The sequence below is a fragment of the Marmota monax genome, unplaced genomic scaffold (assembly GCF_021218885.2).
Source record: "Marmota monax isolate L192 unplaced genomic scaffold, Marmota_monax_Labrador192_F-V1.1 WCK01_AAM20220418_F8-fsc00210, whole genome shotgun sequence".
In the NCBI taxonomy this organism is placed as follows: domain Eukaryota; kingdom Metazoa; phylum Chordata; class Mammalia; order Rodentia; family Sciuridae; genus Marmota; species Marmota monax.
In genome coordinates this window covers 106,605-134,013 of record NW_026695248.1, presented here as the reverse complement: position 1 = coordinate 134,013, position 27,409 = coordinate 106,605, and the positions used below count along the sequence as shown (strand labels likewise).

Below are 27,409 nucleotides of genomic sequence, written 5' to 3'. Positions count from 1 at the left end.
GTCCCAGATTCGGGTGTAAATGAAGCCACAGAAGAAATGGGAACATGTAGCCACTTGGATTTTGATTTAGATGATACAGCAGATGAAAAGCAGATTAAATATGTGACTGCTGAGAGTCAGATACATGAGTACATGAAATTCTGACCAGGGTTTCACTTCTTTTTTTCTCCTTTTGTTTTGAGGGCTTTACTCAAGAATGTCTGTGAAATCCTAATTAGGAAGTTAGACAAGATTATAAGTAAACAGACAATATTTCAACTTGGACAAATAAATGCATTATGAGTTATTTATCATAATAGCTACCTAATGAGTTCCCTAACATTCTATTGTTAAATAGCATTTGCTAACATTTTTTTACAGTGGATTATCGAGGGATATGTCCCAGCGTACTGAGCTCCATATCTGACTAAATAGGCTTCATCTATCATTGATGGTTAGATAAGAATCAACTGGTAAAACCAAATTGCATTTTTCTAATGCAGGCCTCCAATGTAGGTCTTCAGCAGACTCCTTCCACTTCATTGACCTTGAGGAAATAGCATACATAACAAAGCCATCTTTACTGACTTCTGGTCACTCTATAGTTTGAGGGAGAAAAAAAAGCCACCAATGCTTTATTTAGATTTTTTGGTTTGTTTGGTTGTTTTCTTTTAATATTAGTTGTAGTTGGACACAATACCTTTATTTTATTTATTTTTATGTGATGTGGAGGATTGAACCCAGTGCCTCACATATGTGAGGCCAGCGCTGTACCACTGAGCCACAACCCCAGCCCCTTTTATTCCATTTTTATATGGTGTTTAACAATTGTAGAGTTGTTTTACTTTCTAGAGTATTTTTGTTACCTCACTGTAACCTTATCTCTACCTTTTTTTTCTTTTTTGTATGATATACTTACACAGAGAAAAATGCATGACAAATGTATTTTTACATCTACCACACAGCTGGAGAAAGAGAACGCTTGTCAGCACCTAGACCCTGTTCTGTATGTGGCCCCGGTGACAGTTTCCTTGCTCTACAGGATTAACCACTTTTCCTCAGTCTTCTAATCATTTCTAAATTTTCTTTACTGTTATATTGTACCTGCACACATTTCTAAATAGTACATTAGTTTTACCTGTTTTTGAACTTACTTTCCCCAGTTTTGATTTAGAAATACTTTAAACCTACAAAACAAACAAAGGATTTAGTGTATTCTTGTATGGCTTGTTAATCGTGATCACAGGTGTGCTGTATGCCTTGTATATCTGTAAGGACAAACCATTGCTTTTGTTCTCGGTGGCCCCTAGATTCAGACAAGATAGAAGTCCATGCCTCAGGAAGGAAGGCCCCTAGAAAATCAAGACTTTGGGCGTGTGGTCCAGCCTGCTCTCTCCCTGCCTAAGAGAAGCTAGAAGTTGGGATTTTCCACCTTGTTGTGCTGTGCTATGCCGGGGGTGGAGGCTCTAGAGAGTTGATGTACCAGATTTTGCTACCAGCTTTGATGCAACAGGTTTCAAGTTCACTTGGGGTGAGACTCTTAAACTAGTTTCTGGGTTTCTCATGAAAAGAGTTTTTCTGTGTATTAATTTGGCATCTCAGTGGGATAAGGAGGTCTGGGTCTTCCATTCCCTCCTCTTGCTGATATCCCTCCGTAGCCCCCATTGTCCTCTGTTTTTGTAAATAAAGTTCTGTTGAAACACAGCTTCATACCCATTTGTTTACATTTTTGCCTATAGAAATAACAAACAGAAAGTCTGAATGGAAATAGAAAATCAAGAAGAAATTTAAAATTCTGAGTAGACTTATAGCAATTAAAGAGTTTAAATTAATCACCAAAAACCTCCCAGAAAGCAATCCCTGGTACACATAACTTTACTGGTGATTGCTACAAAACATACAAAGAAGAATTAGCCTCAGTCATTCACAGAGTCTCCTAAACAACAGAAGTGTACACTTTCCAACTTAGTCTTTTTGGCCTGTATTGCCCCCTTATACCAAAACAAGTCAAAGGTGTGTGTGTGGGGGGGGAACACAGACAACTATCCCTTCTGAATAGATGTGCACAAATTCTCCACAAAATACCAAACAGAATCCAGCAACACACAAAAAGAATTGTACACCATGACCAAGTGGTTTTAATCTTAAGAATGCAAGCTTTAGTTTAACATTTGAAAATCAGTTGATGTAATGCACTATACTAATATAAGAAAGGGAAAAGAAACATGTCAAGCACACACACACAAAAAAAAAAACATGAAAAATGCTGTATCTTTTCACAATTCTCAACAAATTAGGAATAGAAGGGGAATTTCTTTAACCTAATAAAGAGCATCTATGAAAACCTGAAGGCTGGCTCATTCTTACCATACAAAGAGTACAAAGTTCCCCACTAAAATCAAGACCAAGACAGTGATGCCTGTTCTTGTCACTTCTATTCAGTATTAAACCCCAGGTCTGACCAGGGCAACTAGACGAGATAAAGAAACAAAAGAGTCAAATGTATGAAAGATGATATATCATGAGCTTTGTAATGTTTTGAACAACCAATAAAAAAATATATTAAAAAAAAAAGAAACAAAAGACACCCTGAAGGAAAGGAAGAAATAAAACTGTCTGTCTGCATATGTTGTGCATTAGTATGTGGATATTCCTTAGGAATGCATTTTAGGAAAATAAAAACCATTAGAACTAATAAGCAGGATTATTAGGGTTACGGGATACAAGATTAATATACACACACAAAAAAACTATTTTTGTACATTGGCAATAAATAATCTTAAAATTAAGAAAATTCTATTTACAATAACATCAAAGAAGAATAAAATACTTAAATGTAAATTTGACACAATCAGTGTAAGGCTTGTATACTGAAAACTAGAAGTCATTACCAAGGGAAATTAAAAAATAAACAGGAAAACATTCCATGTTCATGAGTCAAAAGACACAAATTAAGATTACAGTACCCTAAATTGATCTATCAATTTAATGCATTCCCCTGAAAATCTCAGTTGTCTTTCTTGTGGAAATTGACAACTTGATTTTAAAATTCACATGGAAAATAAGGTACCAGAACAGCTAAAGCAATCTTTAAAAGGCAACCAGAATTGGAGGACTCACACTTCCCAATTTCAGAAACTTTGTACAGAGCAACAGTAGTTAAGACACTCATACCAACGTAAGGATAGATGCATAGATAAATGGAAAAGAATTTAGATTCTAGAAATAGACTGTTATATTTGTTGTCGGTTGATTTTGACTGTGGTACCAATACAACTTAACAGAGAAAAGAGCAGTCTTTGCAACAAATGATGCTAGAAAACTTTAATATCCACATGCCAAAAAAAAAAAAAAATCATTTGGACCCCTCCTCACACCATACTCCAAAATTAATTGAAAATGTAACATTAAAGCTAAATATATCAGATGTAAATGTAATGGAACAAAACTGTAAGCCATTAGAAGAAAACATCACCATGTATCCCAATTACCCTGGACTGTGCACTGTTTTTTTAGGTTGGAATACAGAAGCATAAGTGACAAAAGATAAAATATATAATTAGATTACTTAAAGTTAAAATTTTGTGCTCCAAATGATGACTCTCAAGAAAATAAAACAGACAGTCCACAGAATGGGTTAAATATTTGCAAGTCATACATCTCATGCAGAAAGAACCAAGTCTGTCTGATGTTAATGAAGTGGGGAAGCATAAATCCTCTTACAGGTTCAGTCATCATATTGGGGCTGGCATTCCTGTCTGTCACCACATTGTATATATTTCCTAGTTGATGTACTCATGTTGTTTTACTGTATGACTTTATGAGCTACCGTCTTAAAGGGCATAATAAGAAAGGGCAGAAGGCCAAGCCCTTTGTCCCTTCTTGTGAATTTAAGAAGAGGACTAATGCCCGAGGTGGAGAACCCTGGTTGCACACACTGTCGACTGCCCATATTTGTCACTACTGTCTCTGAAACAGTGTTTAGGCATAAGCATGTTGGGTAGAAGTGTCTTCCTAAAGTGTAATCCCCCAGCCCTAAGACTTTGGAGGACCGGAGAGGGCATTCAGAGAAGAGCTCAAGGACAGCCATCTTCAGCTCCTAGCCGCTGCCAGCCTTTCCCCTGTTCCAAGATGCAGGAGTCGGCTCTGATGGCCTCAAGACAACAGGGAAGGAGGTGGAGAGTAAGTGTTGGGAAGCCTTCCTCTGCCTGGCCTCTCTGTGTCAGCTTGGGCTGCCCTTTGCCCCGCAATCCCCCTCGTTCCTCCCAACTGCCAGTTCAAGGCAGCCTTCAGTTCCCCAAGGATTTCTCCCTGGGTTTGTTGTTATTTCTCAGAATCCATATCTCCTTCTAACTTTCAAGTTCGTTCAGCAATGTTGGCAAATTAGGTGGGAGTAGCAAGGAGACCCCATATGTACTACTAATTTGCCATCTTTGAAGATGCATAAAACCCAAGTAATTTTTTTAGCTAGCAAAAATGATCATGGGTTCACTGTTTAATCAAATTTCCCAAGTCTTAAATTGGAGGCGATCAACTGAATGGAAGAAAAGGTAGAGACAAAACTTCTTTCAGGACAAAAGCAAGCTGGATACTTGAACCAGATAGAAAACACAGTTCTGCCTCTGCATTTTCAGCTTCTTAGGGTTGGGGGTTTAAACACAAACCTTGAATTTGAATTAAAAAGCACAGAAAGTTTTTAAAAGCATGGCCTAAAATGGTTGCATGAAGAAAGGGCCTCATGAAAGAAGGTTGTATTTGACTTAGAAGGTGACAGTTTGAATTAGTGTAGAGGTTAAGGAGAAAAACAGTGAACAGTTGGCTGAGACATGGGTCAATCACGAGCACCCAGTCTGGGTGGAATGTTGGGATTGTGAAAACCTAGCAACGTACTTGTTTGTGTTGGGCAAGATCAGATCAGGAGAGAGAGAGGGTGTGTGTGTGTGTGTGTGTGTGTGTGAGAGAGAGAGAGAGAAGAGAGAGAGAGAGAAAGCAAGCAAACACACATGCATGCCTGGGACTGTGCTAGATATTATGAGCAGCATGCAGAAAGTATGTGATGTGTCATTTGTCCTCAGGGTGCTGATAATCTTGCCGGAGAGAGAAGGCTCAGGACAATGAAATGACCATAGAACGCTAAGAAAAAAAAAATGTGTAATTTACATGCAGAATTCTCTGATGCTGTATAAGTTGAGAAGAATGGCTACAGAAGCACTAAGTGGACTTCATTAGATTTCACTTTGAAAGCAAACTTGGTTTTTTAATTTTTGTTTTGTTTTATTTTGGTGTTAAGTTTTTTGAATTCTTGATATATCCTAGAGATTAATGCATGATCTGAAGTGCATGTGGTAAAGATTTTCTGCCAATCTGTAGGCTCTATGCTCACATTATTGATTGTTTCCTTTGCCAAGAAGAAGCTTTTTAGTTTGAATCCATCCCATTTATTTACCAGTGGAGTTTGAGAAGTACATGGTTCTCAGTCTATAGGAGGGCAGGGTGGCATTGCTGAGAGAAAAGGTCCAATCTGGTCCACTTGGTCCCTGCCTGTTCCTCATTACGTTGTAGGTTTCACTGGGCTGAGACTGACTTTGCTGTATCATGGCACTTGGCATAGCGGGTAGCCTGTGACAGACACTCAATAAATATTTGCTGAGTAGTGAAATGTATTTTGTGTGTAATTTTACATTTTAATCAATTTGATATTTTAATGTATGTGAATATGAACTTTTAATAATTTGGTTATTTAATGTTTTAAATGACTGGTACTTATCTTTACAATTAGAATTATCTTTGAAGTATTTGTAACAGTTGCCTTTTCATTTTTACAGGCCAGTTGGAATGCCAAAAATGGAGAAGGTCTACTTACATAATCCTAGTTCTGAAGAAACCATTACTTTAGTATCCATATCTGCTACAACATCACATTTTCATGCATCATTTTTTCAAAATAGGGTAAGTTTCTCTGCTAAAAATTATCTCTCCTGGGTGCTTAGTTGGATATTGATGAATAATTTTATTCACTGTAATTAGAATCTGGCTTGAATGTTTCTTATCTTTCCTAGATTTGAGTTTGTTCAGTTTCCTGAGAGTTATTACTCCTTCCCTTAAAAAGACATTGTTTTTCTCAACACAAAACAGCTGGGAATCTTAAATATCCTTACAGTCAGTTGATTTTCTCTTAATAATTTCTTGGCATCTTTCTATTGGTGCACAACAAATTATCATAAATTTGATGGCTTAAGACCGTACCCACTCATTAGCACGCAGTCAGTAGGTTGCGAATCCAGTGGGTTGTTAGCTCAGCTGTCACAGGGGAGATTAGGCTGCCAGGCTGAGCCCTTGTCTGGAGGCGCTGAGGGGAAATCCACCTCCAGACTCATTCGAGTTGTGGGCACAATTGAGTTCCTGTGCCTGTGGAACTGAAGCCCCATTCAGTTGCTGATGTTAACCACAGACCCCTCTCAGCCCGAGGCACCCACATTCCTTCTTAGGGGCCCCTCCACATCCACGCCAGCAGCAATGTGTTATTTCCCCTTACTCTTCCTCTTCTGCCACCAGTGGAGCAAACTCTGCTTTTGAAGACTCGTGGCACTGGCTCAGGGCCATCTTCATGGCCTACCTTTCCACTAACTGAGAGTCAGCTGACTGCTAGCCGCGATTACATTTGCCAAATCCTTTACCATGCCTTGTAAATAACCACAGGGGCAAGGCCCCGGCATAGTCACAGGCATCTTGGGACCGTGTTAGGGCTCTACCGCAGGCATGCTCTAAAATTTTACTTACAGTTTTGTAGTTAGTCAGTGGACTTGTTATGTTATTTTTTAAAAAAGGACTTTTTTCTTATCAAAATAAAAAATTGGATCTTAAGTTTTGAATTTAAGAGAATGCATTAAGCTTTAATGTATAAATATCTAGTATCAGAGAGAAGTAAATAAATGGAACCTAATTTCATCTTTCCACTGACTCCTCTGAAGAGATGCAATAAAGAACAAAAAAGGAACTTTTTTAAACATAGAAGCTATTAGTTTTATATCAGTTGTTTAGATTTTTACATTTCTCATTTCTAAAATCCTATTTTATCATATGTTATTAGGTAGCAACTTGTAGGATTTAAAAAAAATAATTTTGACTTTTTTCACTTAAACGCATTTTATAAATGAAGTATTGATAAGTCATCATGTTATTTTGGTAATAAATTTTTTGTAGTACTAATGGAAAATATCTCTTTTCTTAAATGTTTCTGAAAGTAAATTTCACCTAAGTTCATTATCAATGTGTTTGTTGTACCTAAAAGATAACTCCACAATTCTTATAAATGTGCAAAGGTCTTAGTAGAATTCTAGTTCTGATAGACCTGTGTGTACAATGAAAAGCCTTATCCTGGAGGGGTTTGCCCAGGTTATGCAGTTATTTTCAAGAACTAAGGTGAAGGGGCTGGGGATGTGGCTCAAGCGGTAGCACGCTCGCCTGGCATGCGTGCAGCCTGGGTTCGATCCTCAGCACCACATACAAACAAAGATGTTGTGTCCGCCGAAAACTAAAAAATAAATATTAAAAACTTCTCTCTCTCTCTCTCTCTCTCTCTCTCTTAAAAAAAAAAAAGAACTAAGATGAAGTCTAGGGCCCTTAGCCTCCCAGTGATCCCAGTGGTACTGCACTACAGTGGCTGGCTTGTGTCCTACACTCATATGCATGTAGAACCAGCCAGCTTTCCTCAGTGCCTGTGTGTGTGTTGAGTTAGAGGGCAGGTAGACATGGAAATAGTTTAAAAATAGTTCACATCTGCACTACACGTTTTATTTATAACTTTTTTAACATTGCTAGTTCAAGTGATGTTTGTTGTTTCTGAACACCAGCTTTACTTGCGGTAAAGGCCAGTGTTTTCACTCTTTTCTCTACCTTCACAAGCCAGAGGGACAGGGAGTTCTGTGGAGAGCATGTGGCCCACCAAGGCTGCAGTCTTAGTGGCCTTTGAGAGTGTCAGTCCATACACAGTTCTGATTCTTCAAGAAAAATCAGGAATAAGAATTTTTATGTTTCCCAGTTTTTACACATAGATAATGAACTCAGTTTTAGAAACAGTGTGGACCTAACAACATTAGCTAAAGATCACCATTTTACCATTTCTGAACTAGATCTGTTTCTACAGATGAACTTATGTGAAGAGAATAGTTTTCCTGGAAATTCTTAAAAATATAAACTGGGGCTGGGGATATAGTTCAGTTGGTAGAATGCTCGCCTCGAATTCACAAGGACCTGGGTTCAATCCCCAGCACCACAAAAAAAAATAAATAAATAAAAGTGTACATAATCAAAGAACAAGTTAAAAATAGATCTGTGTTTTCTGCTGTCAGGAGGTGGAATTAAACAGTAAAAGCAACATTTAGATGGTCCAGATTTTGCTTCAAAGGATACAGCTGCAATCTGCTTTTTTTACCTTTGTTCCTCCTCCTTATCTTTCCATCTTCTTCCCTGCGGTAACATTGACTCCAGAAGCTCAGGAGGAGGAAGGGAGAGAGAATGAACTCCTGAGGGAAGAAATAACCTCCTTCCCCTCCTCCTCAGCTTTTGTGCCTGCAGCCAGGGCTTTGGTGTTTCTGCACCCAGGCGAGCAGACCTTTCTGTGTGTCCTTGCAACTCTGCCTCCCTGCATCATCCTCAGCATCCTAGGCAGGTCTTAACTTCTTTGGCAATAAAAAATTTTTATTAACTGATGCCACCTTCATATTAACCAGTAGGGTAAGAGATGTAGAAATGTGTTTTTCTGACATCTTATTTCTCTTTATATATCTTCAATTATTAATTTATCTACAGTTATTAGTAATTAAATATATTTTTCTTTCTTTTTTTTTTAAAGAGAGATAATTTTTTAATATTTATTTTTTTAGTTTTTGGCGGACACAACATCTTTGTTTGTATGTGGTGCTGAGGATCGAACCCGGGCTGCACGCATGCCAGGCGAGCGTGCTACCGCTTGAGCCACATCCCCAGCCCCATATTTTTCTAATTATAGTTAAAAGTTACCTAATATTAAGACTGCAGGTTAGTCCCATATACAACGTATGTTTTGCATCAAAGGATACAGTCTTTTAATATTGTATGGATAGTCATATTTCACTTGTTTGAACTATGGAGGGGATGCCTTACACACATAACAAGGAAACAAAAATAATTTTGTCTTTGATTGACTGAAATTTTTTGAGTAAATCAATTTCCAGGCAAACTGAAAACTAAGAAAAACTTTGTTTCAGTCTAAATGTTTTGGTCCATTTACATGTATGTGCTTTAGAGTGAAAAATAATTTTATGGGTTGAAGGCCATTAATGAATACTAATGACTATTTTTAATTCATTGTAGAAACTGGACATTATTTATTCTGTTTTAGGTTAAACTGTGATGTTCAAGCATGGTGTTGGGAATTGAACAGAACGTGATTTAGCATTTGTATGGGATATTGTACAGATGACAAAAAGAATGAAATAGATCTGTATCTGTTAATCTAGGATATGCTGTGAATAATATGCATGTGTTTATGTAAAAAAGGCATGTGGTGGAGCAGGATGTAATGTCATGTTTTATAGAAAGCAAAGAATCTATGTACCTTTGATTATAAGAGATAGATCAAGTTACAGACATTCAGGTTAACTAGATAACCTGAGGGGTGAGAATGGACAAGGCTTGAGGATATTAACTTTTTCTTCTTAGATCTTTGCACTGTATTACTAAGTATAATAAGGACGACTTTGGCAACTTAAATCAAATAAGAAAACAACAATGCGGGGTGCAGTGACGCAGACTGTGATCCTAGCAGCTCGGGAGGCTGAGACGGGAGGATTGCGAGTTCAAAGCCAGCCTCAGCAAAAATGAGGCACTAAGCATCTCAGTGAGACCCTGTCTCTAAATTAAAAAAATACAAAATAGGGCTGGGGATGTGGCTCAGTGGTCAAGTGTCCCTGAGTTCAATCTCCGATACCCCCCACCAATATGAAAATACAAATTAAAAGATCGTTGCCAACTGAATAGAAATGAAAAGGGGTATATGTTTCCTCTAGTTTTTTAATTTATAGACATAGGGTTGTTCGTAATATTCCTTTACCATTTTTTATGTATAAAGAGTATATAATAATACTTATTTGCAGGGGGTGTACTGGGGATTGAACTCAGGGGCACTCGACCACTGAGCCACATCCCCAGCCCTATTTTGTATTTTATTTAGAAACTGGGTCTCACCGAGTTGCTTAGCACCTCACTTTTGCTGAGGTTGGCTTTGAACTCACAATCCTCCTATCTCAGCCTCCCAAGCCACTGGGTTTATAGGTAGGCACCACTGTGCCCAGCAATAATACTCATATTTTAGTTCCTTCTTTTTTGTTCTCATCCTCTCGCTTTTCATTCAATTATTCTGTATAGAAGTTTTTATCAGTTTTATGGGCCTTTTTCTGGCACCAGCACTGGTTTTATTAATTTTTTTTCTATACTCTGTTTAATTTTTCCTCCTCTCTTTATTATTCTTCCTTTTACTTTGGATTTAATTGACTCTTTTTCTAGTTTCTCAAAGCAGAAACATAGATTCTTGATTTGAGACATTTATGTTCAAAATAATCATTTGATACTAAAATTTCCTTTGAAGTATTGTCTTAACTGCTGCCCACAAATTTGTACACATTGTGTTCTCAAATCAACTCAAAATATAATTTCTTTCATGACTACTTACATAAGCTGTGGATTATTCAAAAGTGCACTCACTGTTCAATGTCTGACTCTCTAGGGACTCAGCAGATGTGGATGTCATTGATCTCTGACTCCGGTGTGGCTCCACCTAGTGGTCACAGCTTCCAGGGGTTCTGTGCTCTCCTGGGAGAGCACACACACAGCCTTTAAACTCTATAAACATTTTCACTGAATTCTTTTTTACCTCCTGGTGGTAGCCTCGACTGTACCATTCTCTATGTTGGGTGAGCCAGTAGTCACATTCCATCTCTCCTTGGAAGTGTTTGTCTTCCTGAGATTTTGGGTGGTTGATAACCAATCTCTGATATAGTTCAAGGACAATTGTGACTTTTTAAGTTTTTCCGCTTTTTGTTGCTGATAATGCAGGAGGAATGCTCTTTCCAACGTTTTTCATCCTTAAGCAAAGCAGAGTCTCAGTGCCATGTATTTTGAGCTATAATTTGGAGTATTTTAGAGTCGTAGCCTTGTACTCAGAATGGGAGAGGTTATCAGCTTTGCTTATTAAATGCCTTTTTTTAAAATATTTTTTTAGTTCTAGACGGACACAATACCTTTATTTATTTTATTTATTTTTATGTGGTGCTGAGGATTGAACCCAGTGCCTCATACATGCGAGGCAAGCGCTCTGCCACTGAGCCGCAATCCCAGCCCTTGTTAAATGCCTTTTAAGGCTTCACTGCAAGCAGAATTTCAGCCCCAGCCTTGAACAGCCCCTGTTGTTTTGTGTAATAATTTTTTATTTCTTTGACTGCAGTGACGTTTTCAGTCTGCCCCAGATAACAGGAGTGAGATCCCACATGTACTTTGTCCCTTGCCTTCTTTCCTAATTTAAGTTACAAGGACATTTTGTGCCTATGTGGATGGATGGCAGAGGTGGGAGGGGTGCGGGCCTGGGCTTATTCTTCAGAATAATAATACAAGCTGCTGCTTAGTAGTAGGGTAGTACATCTATGTGAAAAGCTCAGCTTCAGTCCAACGCCTGCTTGATTGACTGGTCATGGAACTGCCTATAATGAGGTACTTCATTCCAGCCTGGCAAACACTGAATGACAGAGTCCAAGGCAGCCATCTGTTGTACAGGGCTCTGGGCTGGTAATGGACAAGCCATGTGACTGCAGACATCCATTATGAAGACATCTTTTTGTTATTTTCCATTGTGCAATAGTTCGCATAACTTAATGCGTAAATTTTAAAGAAAAAAAGCTAATTTATGTAAATGATTCTAAGATACTCATTATAGAGAACTTTAGCTAATTTTGGCCAGTATGATCAGATTTTGGGGGGCAGGGAGGGTCACCAGTTTAACTTTATTTTATTTTATTTTTTTCCAGAAAATTCTTCCGGGAGGAAATACATCATTTGATGTAGTTTTTCTTGCAAGAGTAGTAGGAAATGTAGAAAATACTTTATTTATTAACACATCTAATCATGGGGTATTTACTTACCAGGTAAGAACGAGAATTAAAACTTTTATTTATTTTTATAAAATATAATCATCATCGCCAACTTCAGATGACAACCTTTTAAGAACTCACTTCAGAAACTTGAGATAATAGAAATGTAAGAGTTTAGACTTACAGCATTTTTATATTCACTATGGACATCAGTCTGTGAACAAATAATCTTAAAACTATAGCTAAAGTGTTAATATGAGATTAACAAAAGAATAGTAAAAAGTATTTTTATACTGACTCAATTTTTAAAGACTAACACACTTATGAAGCATATTTAATAATAACTTTGAAATTAAAATGTATGTGCCTGCTTTTCTTTAGGAGGTATATTGTTCAAATTTTGATCAATTTATTTTACATAGATTCCTTGTTTGGATTATTAAAGAAAATTCATGTTTATAGGAATCATATAATAAATCTTTTGTAAATCAGCCATTCTGTGTATGAATCAAGATTTTTATATATTAAGATTATTAAGAATTTTGTATTTGTCGACACAATATGAACTTCTGCTTGCATTAGATTTTATTATTCTCATGGTTTTTTAGACGAGGAAGTTGAAATTTAGGAAGGTTCAGTGATTGCCCCAGTTATCCTAGTTTGCTACTAGGAACTCAAGTGTTTCAGTTCTTACTTACTATGCCTTTTTTTGTTTTTTTAAACATTTCCTCTCCAGTCTCTAGAGCACTATCTGTTTTGAAAATAAGAATCAGAGTAAACTTTTCCATTTTAGTGAAGTGCCGTGTTCTGCTTGCTGCCACTGGATAAGCCTTCACGGGTTGTTTCAGAGGCTTTCAGTAAGCAGTAACAGCTGCTTTGTTCAGTAAGTTCCGAGTGCTGTGTAGATGATCCCCGTTTAACATGCACTTGACCAGCAAGCAAGAAGACAGTATCTAAGAGTGGAAGTCGTGGCCCTACAGAGGCATCTCCACTGGTTGCAGCCAGTGTGGACTCTCTGAGGGCTGCGGTTAGCCCGAGGCCAGCTGTCTTCCATCTGTACCTCTCCACACCTAGTCATTCTCCCAGTCTTCCTCCTGAGTGTCTCCTGAGCCTGTCCATTTCCCTCCTCATGCACCATGAGCACTCTCTGGATTACACTGCAGCCAGCTAACTGTCTCCCCTCCTCCCTAGCCCCATCCCTATCCCCAGTTCAGGACCCACTCTGAGCCAGAGGGATGTTTTTAGACCTTTTTTGTTGACATCTAGTCTGTCCCAAAACTAGATTGTAAGTTTCAATGAGAGTAGGCACATTATTTATCTTGTTCACTCTTAAATTGATGACTGCTGTGTGTGTGTGCATGCACGCACACCTGTGATCCTGCGCACCACACATCACAGACACTGAATAAGTGTGTGTCATTTGAATAACTGGTTCACCCTGCTTAGTCATCATAGGGCTAAATTTAACTGTGGTCTGTCTGAAATCTTATGAGTCCCTTTTCTCTTGTTTTTGTGTGTTCCATGAAGGACTGCTGCCATTTCCATTTCCAACATATTATAGTCGTCATTCCAAATGCACATACATTGAGTAAATCAAATATGTAGCCAAATTCAGTTTTTAAAAAGGGTATTATTACTCTTCTATCTACATTAGATTCGCCAGTCTCCTTAGATCAAGCAGAATTGTAACCATAAAAATGGTAGTTACAAAAGCAGCTCAGAGGGGTTTTTTTCTTCTTCAAAATAGGTATTTGGTGTTGGAGTTCCAAATCCATATCGATTGAGGCCATTCCTTGGAGCCAGAGTGCCTGTGAATAGCAGTTTCTCACCCATAATAAACATACACAACCCTCACAGTGAGCCTTTACAGGTGAGTTTAGGAAATGGTTTTAATTAAGCCTCATTTTGGTGAGAATTCTGTAGCATATAATCTGTTTGTTAAAACTTTCAGGGTTTTATAAGTGCATTTAAGGGGGTGTTAACTTTAATACAATTGTACTGTAGTCTGAATTTTGGAATACAGCAGTTTGGATTTTCAATTTGGGGACCATTTTTAGTAGCTTCTCAGGTGTTTATAGTTCAGGGTGTTCTGTGTTTACTTTGAAAAGTGTTCAACTGTACAGAAAAACTGAGTTCTTTTTGGTTCAGTATAAACTTTTAAAAAATAGTTTGCATTTATTTCTTGTAATAATAAATTTTTGGTGATGGCATTTTGAAAATTAAAATCCAGCGAAGGGTAATACAGAATTAATCAAGCAAACTGACTCTTATTTATAAAATTGAACTCCTTATCTTAGCCAGCCTAGAAACCTCCCCTCACCCACTCCCTGTCTCTGTTGCAGTGGGAGTGGCAAGTGTGGCAAGTGTCACTCCTTCAGAGGTTTCCTAAAATCCCCTCCCCACACCAGCGACTTCCACCTAGCTAACACATGTAGCCACTAGAGCTCTGAGTTGTGTTGTCTGTGTTAGAAGGAGATGTGGATGCTTTCCAGAATCGTCCATCATAAATACACCCAGGGCCCAGAGTTCTCGGGACCACATCACAGGACTTAACAGTAGCTTGAAAATGGTAGGAAGAAGAAAAATCATATACTATGTAGCAAGTGCAAGGCTACGATTTTCATCCTCCTTGGTCCCCTGGCATAAATGTTCATAAGAAATGAAAGGGAAATGAGGAGGGACAAAGGGAGATTTTCAGAGCCTGAATAGTGAGACACTTAGGAATTACAACTGAAGCAACCAAAAGGAAGTCCCTCCCAACACTTGGCTGAGAAGAGCTACTGATAAAAGTTCATTGCCCCGGTTTTAATTTCTTTAGATATCTCCATCACAAAGGAGGGAAATGCTCTGCTTTCTGCTTTTGCAAATCAAAAGTGTTGCTGTCTTCATCATCAATCTGATTTAGACACTTTGCTACTTTAGAGCACAGTGAATTTTCCCTGTTCTGCTAACTTTTATCACAGATGTATACAGAAGCCCCAGTTGGCTGCTTTCTTTATTTTTTTCAATGAAATAAAACCATGTCTCGCAGACCCTGGTGCGTGAGTCACCCCACCCTGCTGTGGAAAAGGTGTTACAGAGCACCCAGGGTGCCCTCTGTGGTTAGCAGGCTACAGACCCAGAAGCTGATTGTCACACAGAAAGATGGAGCTTGTAGGACTCTAAGGTGTTGGTCATCTCCAGTTGTTTAAATAGCCTGGGGTCTGTACCTTTTCCCCTCAGCCTTTGGAGTTACCCACCTGTCGTCTAGAACAGCTACTACTTTGAATTCATTTCCTCTAGTCTTTTCAGGATTTACCACAGTGGCCGTTTCACCAGCACACAGGAGAGGAAGAGAAATTAAAGTTGCCTTCTTGGACCCCAAGAGTCCCGTAATAGGTAGTGCTGTGTTGGTTGACTTGCCTTCAGATTTAAGAAAATATTGTACAGCAAGAAAATGCATTCAGTTATTTTATTATACACAAACACATGTGATCTGCCTGATACCAAAGCATGCAGCAGTTATACCAGTGAAGCAGAGGTCCCCTTGAATGCCCTACTTTCCAACAGAACTTTGATGACAAAAAAATTCTGCATCTACTTTGTCCAAGACAGTAACCACTATCCTCATGTGGCTGTGGTCGCTGAAGAACTGAACATTTAATTTCATTTTGTTCCAGTTTTTAAATGTAAATGAGCACATGTGGCTGGTATCTGTCATATGGACGACACAGCTACAGTCTCCTCAGAGACCCTCCTCAGAGACCCCACTGGGATCTGCATGATGTCCTTCACACCTTTTTCTGTGCATTTGCAGGCACATGTGGGCACACAAATATACTTTTTTAACATAAATTATATTCTGACTATGTTGTTTGTCCACCTTTTCTTCTAAACTCTACTAAATTAGGACAAATAGTACTAGATGAAAATCAGACTGTCACCAGTTCCTGGTTTTAATGCGATTTTCCTTTGGTTTGTAATTCAGAGTTTTTCAGTCTCCATTTCCTACTCATCTTCTCTATCATCAGTAGCAATCTTGTTTCCAAACATTATTATGCTTCTTTCCTTGTTACCTTGAAAGATTAAATGAACTATTGTGTGATATTTTCTGGCTTTTCAGAAGAAGGTCTGCAATCCCCGCAGCAGTCAGGGTGTTGCTATGGTTGACACAGTCTATGCTCTAGGAGAGCACTGGAGGAGGTCAGCAGATGAGTTACAGTCAGGAAATCTTAGCCCTTCAGTCTTTGCAAAAGGCAATGCTTTCATAGCAATATGCACCACAAGAAGAAAAAACAACAAAAATATCCAAGCTTGTACTCAGTATTACAGCTTCCCTGGCTTTGTCCTTTGTATTGACTTCTGGGGACTTTTTGTGATTAAACAAGTGGAAGTTTCCCTTCTACATCACCCCAGATTTAGTTAAGTTGATGAAATGTATTCCTTCTTTCAAAGAGCTAGGGTTACCTGCCTTTATAGGAAAGTCTCCTGACATCTGACCTGTTCTGTGGCACTAACCCCAAAGAAGGGAAAGCAGGTCTCCACACCAAGGCTTTTGTACTTGGTGTCAAGGCAGCTTTATCCTCATAGCTGCACACTGGAGAAACCAGTGAATGCATAGAAACTGCAAAATAGCCATAAAATAGAAAGAAACAACCTATTAATACATACAAAATGGTGTATCTCAAGATAATTACACTGAATTAAAGAAGCCAGACGAGTGCATACTGTTTATCCCCTTTATATAAATTTTAGAAAATGCAAGCTAATCTATACTGACACAGAGAGGTCCGTGATTTCTGGGAAATAGAAAGGGGCAGAAAAGGAGTATAGTTTGCAGAGGGCATAAGGTGGGGGCAGTGGATCTACTTGGTATCTTAATTGCAGTGACGGCTTCGTACCTACAAACATATGTCAGAATTCCTCAGTTGTATGCTTAAATGTGGATTATTTTTTGTGTATCAGTGATAACCTTAGGCCTTTTCTAAAAAATTGTAAGTGTAAGCACAAGTCACAGAGCTATTAGGACCTGTTAATTTGCTACCAGTAGAAGCCAGATATTTTTTATGTTTCGTGGTTTTGTTCTGACCTGTAGTGATTGTATGTATCTTGAGGTATGTACACTGTGACATTTCAGTACATATATACAAAGAGTAATGACCAGCTCAGGGTCACTGGCTTATCTCTCACATCAGAAATTATCATTTATTTGTGTTGGAAACTTTTGAAATCCTTTTAACTAGCTACTCTGAATAGACAGTTAGTTCATCACTGTCAAGCATAGGTACTCCGCTGAGCCACAGAACTTGAGGAGTTCTTCCCCCTGTTCAGCCAGGCCCTTGTCCTGGTTAACCTCTGTCCCTTCCCCAGAAACCAGATGTTTCCATACTGTACTAGGTTGGTTTTGTATCTCTGGCTAATTATCTCTTCACTCTGTCATGGTTGTAGTTATTGGATAAGCTGCTATCTCTTGATATATGTGTATTATTAAAGAAACACGTTTCTACAAGAAATACGAAACAGGTATTTCTAATACTTGAAAATGATTTCCTCAAATTATTTTATGTGAAAAAGAATTGTTCTGTTGCTTTTTAACCTAGTCTCTGAACCAGATTCACTGTTTCTAAGTTTAATTTTCAGTTATCTTGTTTTAATTAACAGTACCACCATTGGTTATGCATATGAGGCACTGAATTGAGTGATAAGATGTGGTATCCTACATTTATATCAGGACACACTTTTTCAGATAAACAGTTATGATACCAAACTTACTTCTGAAACAGCAAGTCACTCAGGTTGAGAATGTGATTTTTGACACTAACCAGCATGTGGTCCTCTGTCCCAGGTGGTAGAGATGTACTCAAGTGGAGGAGACCTTCACCTGGAGCTTCCAACAGGGCAACAGGGAGGAACCAGGAAGCTGTGGGTGAGTGGAAGCCAGTTGTTTCTTAAATACAATGAAGAGTTGGAAAATACCTAACTCTTTGTTGCCTGAAGAAATATAGGGGACTTTTCTTTAATGTCTTGAAACCTTAACTGTATATTAGATATATTTGAAAGTTGAATGAAAGAATGAGGAGAAAATATAAGTTGTGCTTCTTAGAAAAATCAGTGAACAAAGCCGCCCAGAGCCTTAGCCCGCTGTGTGGAACGGAAGCAATTTCTCAGCACTGCATTGGAAACGTTGCCTCTGAACCTGGTCATTGATGATATGCTATATACAAAGTTTTCTTTGGGCGGGGAGCAAACAGTGGGAAGGATTCATTGTATTTCTGAAGGTAGAGAATTTAACATTCAGTGTCACTGTTGCTAGAGGAGATGGCATTTGCAGAGAGAACTTTAGTTCATTCTCTGGGATAACAAAGGACATTTTAAATTCTTGGATGATCTCCATCTACCTTCAGTGTCACTAAATATTTAATACCAGTTTATTTCCATGTTTAGAGAATCACTTTCTCTTGACAAATATTAGCCACATTAAAGAATATCCAGGAACTACACATCCACACATGCGCACGTGCACGAAAGGCTTCTCCATTCTCTCTTCTAACCAGAGTCAATCAGGGAAGAGATGTACAGGTGATAGTTTTGGAAAGTTGACTTGAAAATTTAGAAACAGTTTTGTCAACAGGGGACACTGGAGTCTGAGGCAGGAGGATCGAAAGTCCAAGACCAGCCTGGGCAACTTAGCAAGATCCTGTCTCAAAATGGGGCATAGCTAAGGATTTAGCCAAGTGGTAGAGCATCCCTAGACTGTGCATTTGCTTGGGAACCTTTATTTTGTTCTGTTAGGCTTTAAATGAAAGCAAGTGTAAGCCCTCTTGGTTATCTGTATAGATTACTATGCTCTTCTAGAAAAATATTTTCCCTCTGGTGGTGACATTTCTGTTGGGCTAGAGAACTTAGGCATGAAACCTTACCACTGCTAACATGACCCAGTAACTGATTTGTAGGTCAGCTCTGCCCTTTAGTGGTGACTTTGCAACTTTAAATTCTTTTCAGATCATTTGACTCTTACTTTTCTCACTTTACATCCCATATTTTGTCAGTTCTAAGTGTTATTTTTGTGTTGTTGTTGTTTTCACATTCTAACATTCTCCACAATTGAAGCCCATGTTACAACTAGTGTGAAGTGTTCATGAGAAATTTAAGGGTTTTATTTTGGTGATACTAGACGTTGAACCCAGGGGCTTATATCCCCAGCACTTTTAAAATTTTTATTTTGAGACAGTATCTCACTTTATTGCCTAGGCTGGCCTCAAACCTGCGATCTAAGAAGCTGGGATAACCAGTGGGGACCACTGCAGTAAAACTCGCTTTATTTATTTTAATTTTTGTTGCAAAGCTGAGGATTGAACCCAGGACCTTGCCCCTGCTAGGCAAGAGCTGTACCCTTGAGCTATATGCCCAGCTCCAATAGCATATTTAATTGTCAGTGTGTTTTTTTCTTAGTAGATACATAAAATATTAATGCATCCTTCAGTCAATGTGATCTAAATCAGTAAAACAAGGTAGGTTTGCGACATTTCAAATACTGTGCTCTCTGCTTATTCAGGAAATTCCTCCTTATGAAACCAAAGGAGTAATGAGAGCCAGTTTTTCATCCAGAGAAGCAGATAATCACACAGCCTTCATCAGAATAAAGACCAATGCCTCTGACAGCACAGAGTTTATCATTCTTCCCGTGGAGGTTGAAGTTACAACAGGTTAGTGGAAAACAGAAAAATGGCACGTTCATTTGTTTTCTTTTTGTACATCTTACTCTGGCAAAGTGAAAGGTAATTGTTTACTTTTTTTTTTTCCAAGCTCCTGGAATTTATTCCTCAACTGAAATGTTAGATTTTGGTACACTACGAACACAAGGTAAAATAATAATAATAATAATAATTCCTGAATGGATTTAGTGCCTAATGGCTGTTCTGTACTTTGTAATTCAGCTTTGAAAGTTATTTACCACTGAGTTGAGTGGTCTTGTAAAAAAAAAAAAAAAAAAAATCTCCTTTTAGGGACTCATAGCATTCACAAGTTTCATCTCATTCCTCTTGAGGGTAGCAGTGCTCACCAGTGGGAGAGCTAGGCAGGGCCTGCTGCAACCTCCGGATGGAAGACGGGTCTTACCCCGCTGCCTCACCCATGCTGTTACGCTGATTTTTTTTTTTTTTCTAATAGTAAAATAAAGGAAGCCAAAAGATTTTTCTTCTGTATATTTGGTTAAATATGAATTATTCAGTCTCATTGTAGTGACATAATGTTAAAAATTTATCCAATATGGTCAGAGAAAGACTTCAAATTTTAAAATTGAAAACAACCAAATAAATTTTTTTATTAAGGAAAATAGAAGAGTACTTGTAATTGGGGATTTATTTGGATTATATGTAATTAAAATTTAGTTATTTAAGATTGAAGACCACATTTTTGAAAATTAGAGTTGCTTTTAATGTGATAATTTCCCATTGTACATTACTAATTTGCTTCATTATGCTTTGCTGGAAAACCAAAAGATTATTAGTATCTGAATCTAATAAAAATTATGTTCTAGATTTTGTTTTGTTTTGATTTGCTTTTTTGTCTGGTTGTTTAAGAGGGGGCAGTTCTCATAACACACAGGTCCATATGATGATTGTTTTATTAACACAATTATCATTATAGTTCATATTCTAAAACAGCTTTAGTTTGATGTCTCATATGGTGAGGATTCTTAACTTGCTCTGAAACACACTGTTTCTTTTCTTTTTAACAGATCTGCCAAAAGTTTTAAATCTTCATTTATTAAATTCAGGAACAAAAGATGTACCAATAACAGTAAGTTTTTACTTCTTAGTTTATATATTCTTTGTTTTAAACACCTGATAGGGTTAAGCATAATTAAGTCCCTGCTCAAAAGAATCCTCTTTTGTGGTGGCCTGGTGACTGGTAGAAAGCTGGTCTGCCTCTGATGCCCCAGGCCGGAAGGAGGCCGGGAAGGTGGAAGGTGGCCATCTTGTCCAAGCCGGGCTCCCCAGGCTCCTGTTCAGGCAGAACTGTAGAAAAGGCCTGTGGACTGAAATCCTGGATCTGTGTTCGTGCGGAGGGAAGGCAGGTTGCAAGCATTCCATTAGTTTTGGTTGTTGGACTTGAGATCTGGGGGAGAAACTAGGGGCAGGGGAGATTCAGGTTAGTAGGAAAGAGCAATGAAGCAGAGAGGTGATGTAGGTGATGGTAGAGTGCTGTCCACGTCAGTCATAGCCACCCTTCCCAACTCACAGCCATTGCTCACCATAAACCAGGGTCCTCTCTTCCCTCCACACACATGCACAGAACAGGTGACTTTTATGCCTTCTAATGGAATTGGGGTGCATGCCATGGGACAGGTTTAGCCAGAAGAAAACAGAGGCATCAAATTTTGCTGTAGCTCATGGCCTCTCTCTCTGAGAAGGTCCCCAAGACACATAGGGAATAGTGGAGAAGGAAAGCCGAGCAGTGTTGTTATGACTTGTGCTGAAGCTCAAAACCTAAATTCAGGAAACTCTGTTTAAAAGATTGGTCACGTGGGCTTGATACTTAAGTGACTTTGTCCATCCACATCAGCCACAGGGTAAACCGCCACAGTGGAAGCCGAGTGCAGAACTTCTTAAGGATTTTCCTGTTCATTTCCACTTTTTCTGTATAATATACCTTGCTCAGAGACTGCATTTTAGAAGGGTTCCTCCTACCTTCTTCCATTTCACAAATATTTACAATTTTTAGGATCAGCTAGACAGTACTTAAATGCTAGGCTTATTTCTATTCTCATTTAATTCCCCTTAAGGGAATTCTGTCTTTGTTTAAATACTGTAGTCTTTCTAAATATAGGATTATTAATGCAGGTGATTCCAAATATAAGTTCCTCACCTGTTACTGGACAGGATGCCCACTTTAAGTTCTCTTAACATCTGTAATAACACCTCTGAAAAAGTGGGTTTCCTCAATATTTCCAAAACATTGATGCTGTCTGAGTGACAGGATAAGTTTGCCTGACATGTCTTCGAAGGAATATTTGCATGGGGTTTCCTTGCTAATTGGTACACAGAAGTCACAGATTGACTTATTAGTTTTGCCAGTATCAGCTTGGTATATGCTTTAGTGAGTTTGTGCACAGATTGTTCAAAGTACAGTTGCTGTATACTGAAAGGTTATTATTCTTGTTTGCTCACATGCTTTTTTTGTAAGTCATTTCAGAATGTCCTGGACTCTTGAGACTCACTTGAGAGTTACTGAGCTTTAATTGGGTCTGAATATCGTGAGAAAAGGCAGAGACTATATTTAGAGCCTGTACAAGCTGCCTCTCCTGGGAATCTTGCCATGTTTTCTCCACTTCTTGATCATCTTTGAGTAAGCAGCAGTTAGTGACTGACACTAACACAGGTTGTTATTACAAATTTGTGTATTACAAGGGAATGCTTTTGTATTGTTTTTTCACAGTAAGCCACCAGAGTAAACCCACTACTTACAAATTTGGATGTTTTGTTTTGCTTTGGTTTTGTTTCCTTAGAAAATGGGTTTTAACTGATTATAGTTTGTTTTTAATGATAATGAATAAACAATTGAAGCCATTTTTATAAACATGAGTTGCCCTTGAATACTTATTAGTGTACTCTATTTTAAGGTAATAATAATAATGCATGTAAAATTCACCTCTGTTATGGAAAATCTTAAAATAGTGTGTTTTATGTGAGCAAAACATTTTCATCAACTCTTCCAAGCTTTTCCTACTTACAGTGACTGTGTTTTAGCAAAACCATTACTTAGTTATTTCTGGCATGGTTTTGCAGTCTGTAACATTCAAAAAGGGCTGTGGGTGTTACTGACCGATTGTCATTGGAGCATGATGGTTCCACCGCGGTTTCGTGGTCCATAGCCCAGGTGAAGGAATGAGGAGCCAGACCTGCAGGATTCCTCCAGGAACAGCAGAGCTGCTCACCAAGGTCACCTCTAACTAACCTTGACCCCAAGTTGGCAAAATTAATTGAATCACAAAGTTTTTGTAGATAAGTAGAAAATATTTGCCCCAGCCCCCTTGGCTGTTTGGACAGGGGAGGAAGTGGCCTGAGCACGTTGCAGTCTCCTCAGGCTGGCGCTTCTGGCACCAGGGGATGGCACGGGGCCTGTCTGCCCCCTTCTCTTGGAAATGTTAGTATGGTGGAGTAGCAGAGTGAAGCTTCCTCCCATTTGTAGTTTATCTTACAGTTCAGACTGCTCTGTACCCTCCCAGGAATGAGGAGATTTGTATTTAAAAAGGTTGCTAACAACAGCAAACTTATTAATAAATAAAGATATTGTTATGAATGAATTGTTCAACTCCCAGCCCTAGTCTGAGTTTCAAAGGCAAATGAGAAGCCTTCTCAGAGCAGAAGAGGAGAGTTAAGATGCCAAGTCCTGGCCAGAAGCTGAGAACTACTGCACAGGCAAGGGCGGAGCCACTCAGGACACCCTGCTGCACAAAGTGACATAGGAGCAGTAATCACTGTGGAATCACCTGGATTCCCTGTGACGGCATTCTGTGGCAAAAGGAACAGGTCTCTTTCTCCACACTCCTTAGATGCTTATTGTGCCTTCAGGGGACTATCCTTTGATGTTCAGGGCAGGCAGACTTCTCCTTAGTAAGTGAGCTGAGAAGGGTGGGCAGGGGCCACGGGAAAGACCTGGTGACCTGCTGGATCTGCCTGCACCTGCTGTTTTCAGGTTCACCTGTGAGTTTCACAAAAAAGAACAGCTTTCTTCCTGATGGCCTTTGACATCAAGTTCATTAAGCCCCTGAGAAATCAGCAAATACCTAGAGCCCAAAGAGGAAGTTTTTTTGTTTTGTTTTATGTTGGGGGAGGGATGTTTGTTTTGTCTTACTAGGGATTGAACCCAGGGCTCTGTGCACACTAGGCAAGGTTGTGAAGGAAGAATTTTGATCAAGGCTTGTGTGCAAGACCACCAGGTTCATGAATATGTTTGTGCAACAGGACATCAGGCAAGGGGCCCAGGGCCAGTGAGGAAACCTGGTTTGGTTCTGCCCGATGGTGCCCACCTATGGAACGGTCTCTTCATGTGGCAAGGTGCTCTTCATCAGTAAAACAGAGAGGGGTGGAAAGTTTAAAGTCACTTCCAATTGGAAGACTTTGTGTCAATGAGGATGATCAAAATAACTACTATAAAATCCTCTTAAAATATAAGTTTTTACTGGTGTTTTGCTACTTTAGGTTTAGTTTTTTGAAAAGAAAGGTCTGGTTTTCTAAGTCTCGATATTCCTGTTGTCTGGTAGCTCAGCCCTGGCCCTCAACAGCAGAGGGCCTTAGCCACACGGCGGGCCCTGAAGAGGAAGAGAAGACGCCCGAGCAGTTGGGTGTGCCTTCTGCACACGGGGCACCAGCTACTCGCTCACGCTCATTCTTTTTTAGACAGTTGGATGTTTCGTTTGTGCCGTGGATTTTCTTAAGAGGGACCCTATCAAAAGTTATTTCTGTGTCACCTTCTCTGATATACAAATTAAGCCTCATTTGAGAAATAAATACTTTTAGTTTACATACTCAGACCCAGTGTTTGAGTTTGTCTTCGGATTCTTCCATTTACTCACGTGTCATGCTTTTTTTCTTCAGGTCATCAGATTGTTTCATAAAGATGCTACTGTTACCAGTTTGGTCTAATCCATTTAAAGGGTCTGCAGAGGTTAAACTTCAGATTTCGATTCTGCTTTACTTTTCTAGCATATGTTCCAGTATAGAGCAATGTATTAGACCAAACTAATACCGTATGTGTTGTGTTTTTTTTTCCTTACAGAGTGTTCGCCCTACACCACAAAATGATGCCGTAACAGTACATTTTAAACCAATTACATTAAAAGCTTCAGAAAGTAAATATACCAAGGTTGCGAGCATTAGTTTTGATGGTAAGCATTCACTTTTTTCTCTTTAATAATGGTGGTACTTTGATAAACTAGAAAGCACATGTGTTGACCTGTTAATATAGAAATCCAAGGCTGTTTTAATATACGGATTTTAAATGATTGCTTAGGTTGTTTTTTCTTAAATCGTTATGAACTCTCATCTCATTAATTCACAAAAGAATATTCCATAACTCCATAAAGCTAAGTCAGTATTAGCAATAGAAAACCATTAGCAAATACATTAGGATTGGCATATTTCATAACAGGCTAATCAGGTATATCTGTTATAATGTGGCTTAATTATGATGCCATTTGTTTTTGTCATTAAGGGATAAGTATTTAAGTTTCTGAAACATGTTTAAATTTGAGAGCAAAATGTTCTTTGTAACATTTTTATATGTTAGCTTTTATAAACAAAGCAAATAGTCCTGCTGAAGCTAGGATAAAAGTCTCTATGGTAGAATCATCAAATTAGCTATTATTTCAAACATGGAATATGTTTTGTCATTTGAAATATTAACTCAACCTAGACTTTCACATTTTACAGCATTTTTAAATTCAGTCTTGCCTACTCTACTAGCCATATACTGAGTTTGCTATCACAGAATATTTTAAATAGTGATTTCATGCTGCTGAACTATATTTGTAGTGTTTAAGAATTAAAACTCTGGACATAGCTCAGTTGGTAGAGTGCTTGCCTAGCATGCACAAGGCCCTGGGTTCAATCCTGGTCACTCAAACACACACACACACACACACACACACACACAAAAAAAAAAAACTGTGGAAAGGGTTTTCTCCCAGGGACTCATGTGAGTGAGAGCCATCAGCTTCAGCTTTGGCCTTGGGATGAAGCCACGTCTGCTCAGGTCCTGTTGGATGAGAGTAGTTGGTCAGCGGGGTCTCAGGGCCTGGCATGTTCTGCGCAGTGTCTGTGAGAGCACCAGGGCTGTTCCTCACCCGCTGAAGATTCCAGGGAGGACATGGAGCAAGGACATAGGCTGCACACTCCCGCAGAACTTATCCCTCAGCTCAGTGAAAACCCCAGGGATCCAGATTAAATAGGATCCTAACGTCCATAGCACACGTCAGGAGGCAGCGCCTCACTGGCAAGTCTGTGGTAAGTGGTCTTCTGTCTGCAGAGAGAGCCCATCCCTCACCACTGGTGTCTTCATCTGCAGGGACATAGGCTCTGCAGAGAAAAGAGTGGCATGTAGTAATTCTGGAGCCCTGAGAACACAGAGGATCTGCTCTGTCATAAGCCCAAGGAACAGGGGAGTGCATGCTGGCCACAGTCCTGCCACGTGGTTCCCCTCAGTTTGGCTGGCAAGGGCGAAGAGTTCCCTCTCCAGTGCCTTCTTGACCCCCCAGCAGATGTCTGCATTAAATGCAGTGTCCTTAGTGTTGGCTCTTCGGACATCACACACTTAAAGTGTTTCTTCTCTGTTTGGATTTTGCTGCGTTGTTTTTTTGTAGTCCTGGGAATGGAGCTTGGGGTTCCCGTGAGCTAGGCACATGCTGCACCAAGCATCATCCCAGCCCTAAAGTTTCTTAAAGAAATCATGTAAAATCATATACAAAGGAAAAGGATCTTTAAAAACAAACGCCTTTCCTAAAAGTGGTTTTCAATATGATGGGAAAAGACCAGGTCCCAACCCAAAATACTTCTGTGAGACTGCTGTGGAAGTCTGTCAGGGAATGTGTTTTATTTAATGTTTAACATTTTCAAAATGAGCATTATATGTGTGACCTCTACAGTGTTCACTTATCAAGCATCTTGCTCATCAAAAGTCACTTTTAGGGCCAGGCATTGTGGTGTACGCCTGTAATACCAGTGGCACAGGAGGCAGAGGCAGGAGGATCCTGAGTTCAGAACCAGCCTTAGCAACTTAGTGAGGCGCTAAGCAACTCAGTGAGACCCTACCTCTAATAAAATACAAAGTAGGGCTGGGGATGGGGCTCAGTGGTCAAGTGCTCCTGAGTTCCATCCTGAGTACCCCCAAAAAAGTCACTCATAGGATTTTTTAACTGAATTTTCTTGAGATTTTTGACCACTTATGACATGACACTCTGAAATGCCTAATGGTCCTTGTAATCAGCCTTATATCTGAACAAATAGTGAAAAATTTAAAACATCCCGAAATGCCCACCTAGCAAACAGAAAACAGTAAGAGGCTTAATGGAAATTTAAAAAATCTAGAGTCACCATCCATCAAATATTCCTTCTTTGTTCTTTATTTTGTCTGAAGTTGATGACATATTGCCACACTCATAGACAGACACATTCTTCTCATGGTGGGAGTGTGCCTGGAGGACTTTAAAGGGCAGAAGGTTAAACATCAGATGCTTTGTATGCTTTGAAAGGAACATCTTCGGGTACCCACGTTGGGTCCACTGTCTGATTCCAGGTCAAACTATTCAAAACTGCCACAGAACCTAC

The 27,409-nt window shown here is 39.1% G+C and overlaps 1 protein-coding gene across 4 annotated transcripts in view; it reads left to right on the top strand.

Annotated features, from left to right (window-relative positions):
- Tmem131 (transmembrane protein 131) overlaps positions 1 to 27,409 on the top strand; it is a 166,191-nt gene that overhangs the window by 86,308 nt on the left and 52,474 nt on the right. For all 4 annotated transcript variants that reach the window (XM_046440299.2, XM_046440298.2, XM_046440300.2 and 1 more), the window contains exons 5-12: positions 5,805 to 5,928; positions 12,039 to 12,155; positions 13,849 to 13,971; positions 17,926 to 18,006; positions 19,636 to 19,786; positions 19,887 to 19,943; positions 20,821 to 20,882; positions 24,864 to 24,972. In XM_046440299.2, the coding sequence (XP_046296255.1) occupies positions 5,805 to 5,928; positions 12,039 to 12,155; positions 13,849 to 13,971; positions 17,926 to 18,006; positions 19,636 to 19,786; positions 19,887 to 19,943; positions 20,821 to 20,882; positions 24,864 to 24,972 (824 nt within the window). The remainder of the gene's footprint in view (positions 1 to 5,804; positions 5,929 to 12,038; positions 12,156 to 13,848; positions 13,972 to 17,925; positions 18,007 to 19,635; positions 19,787 to 19,886; positions 19,944 to 20,820; positions 20,883 to 24,863; positions 24,973 to 27,409) is intronic.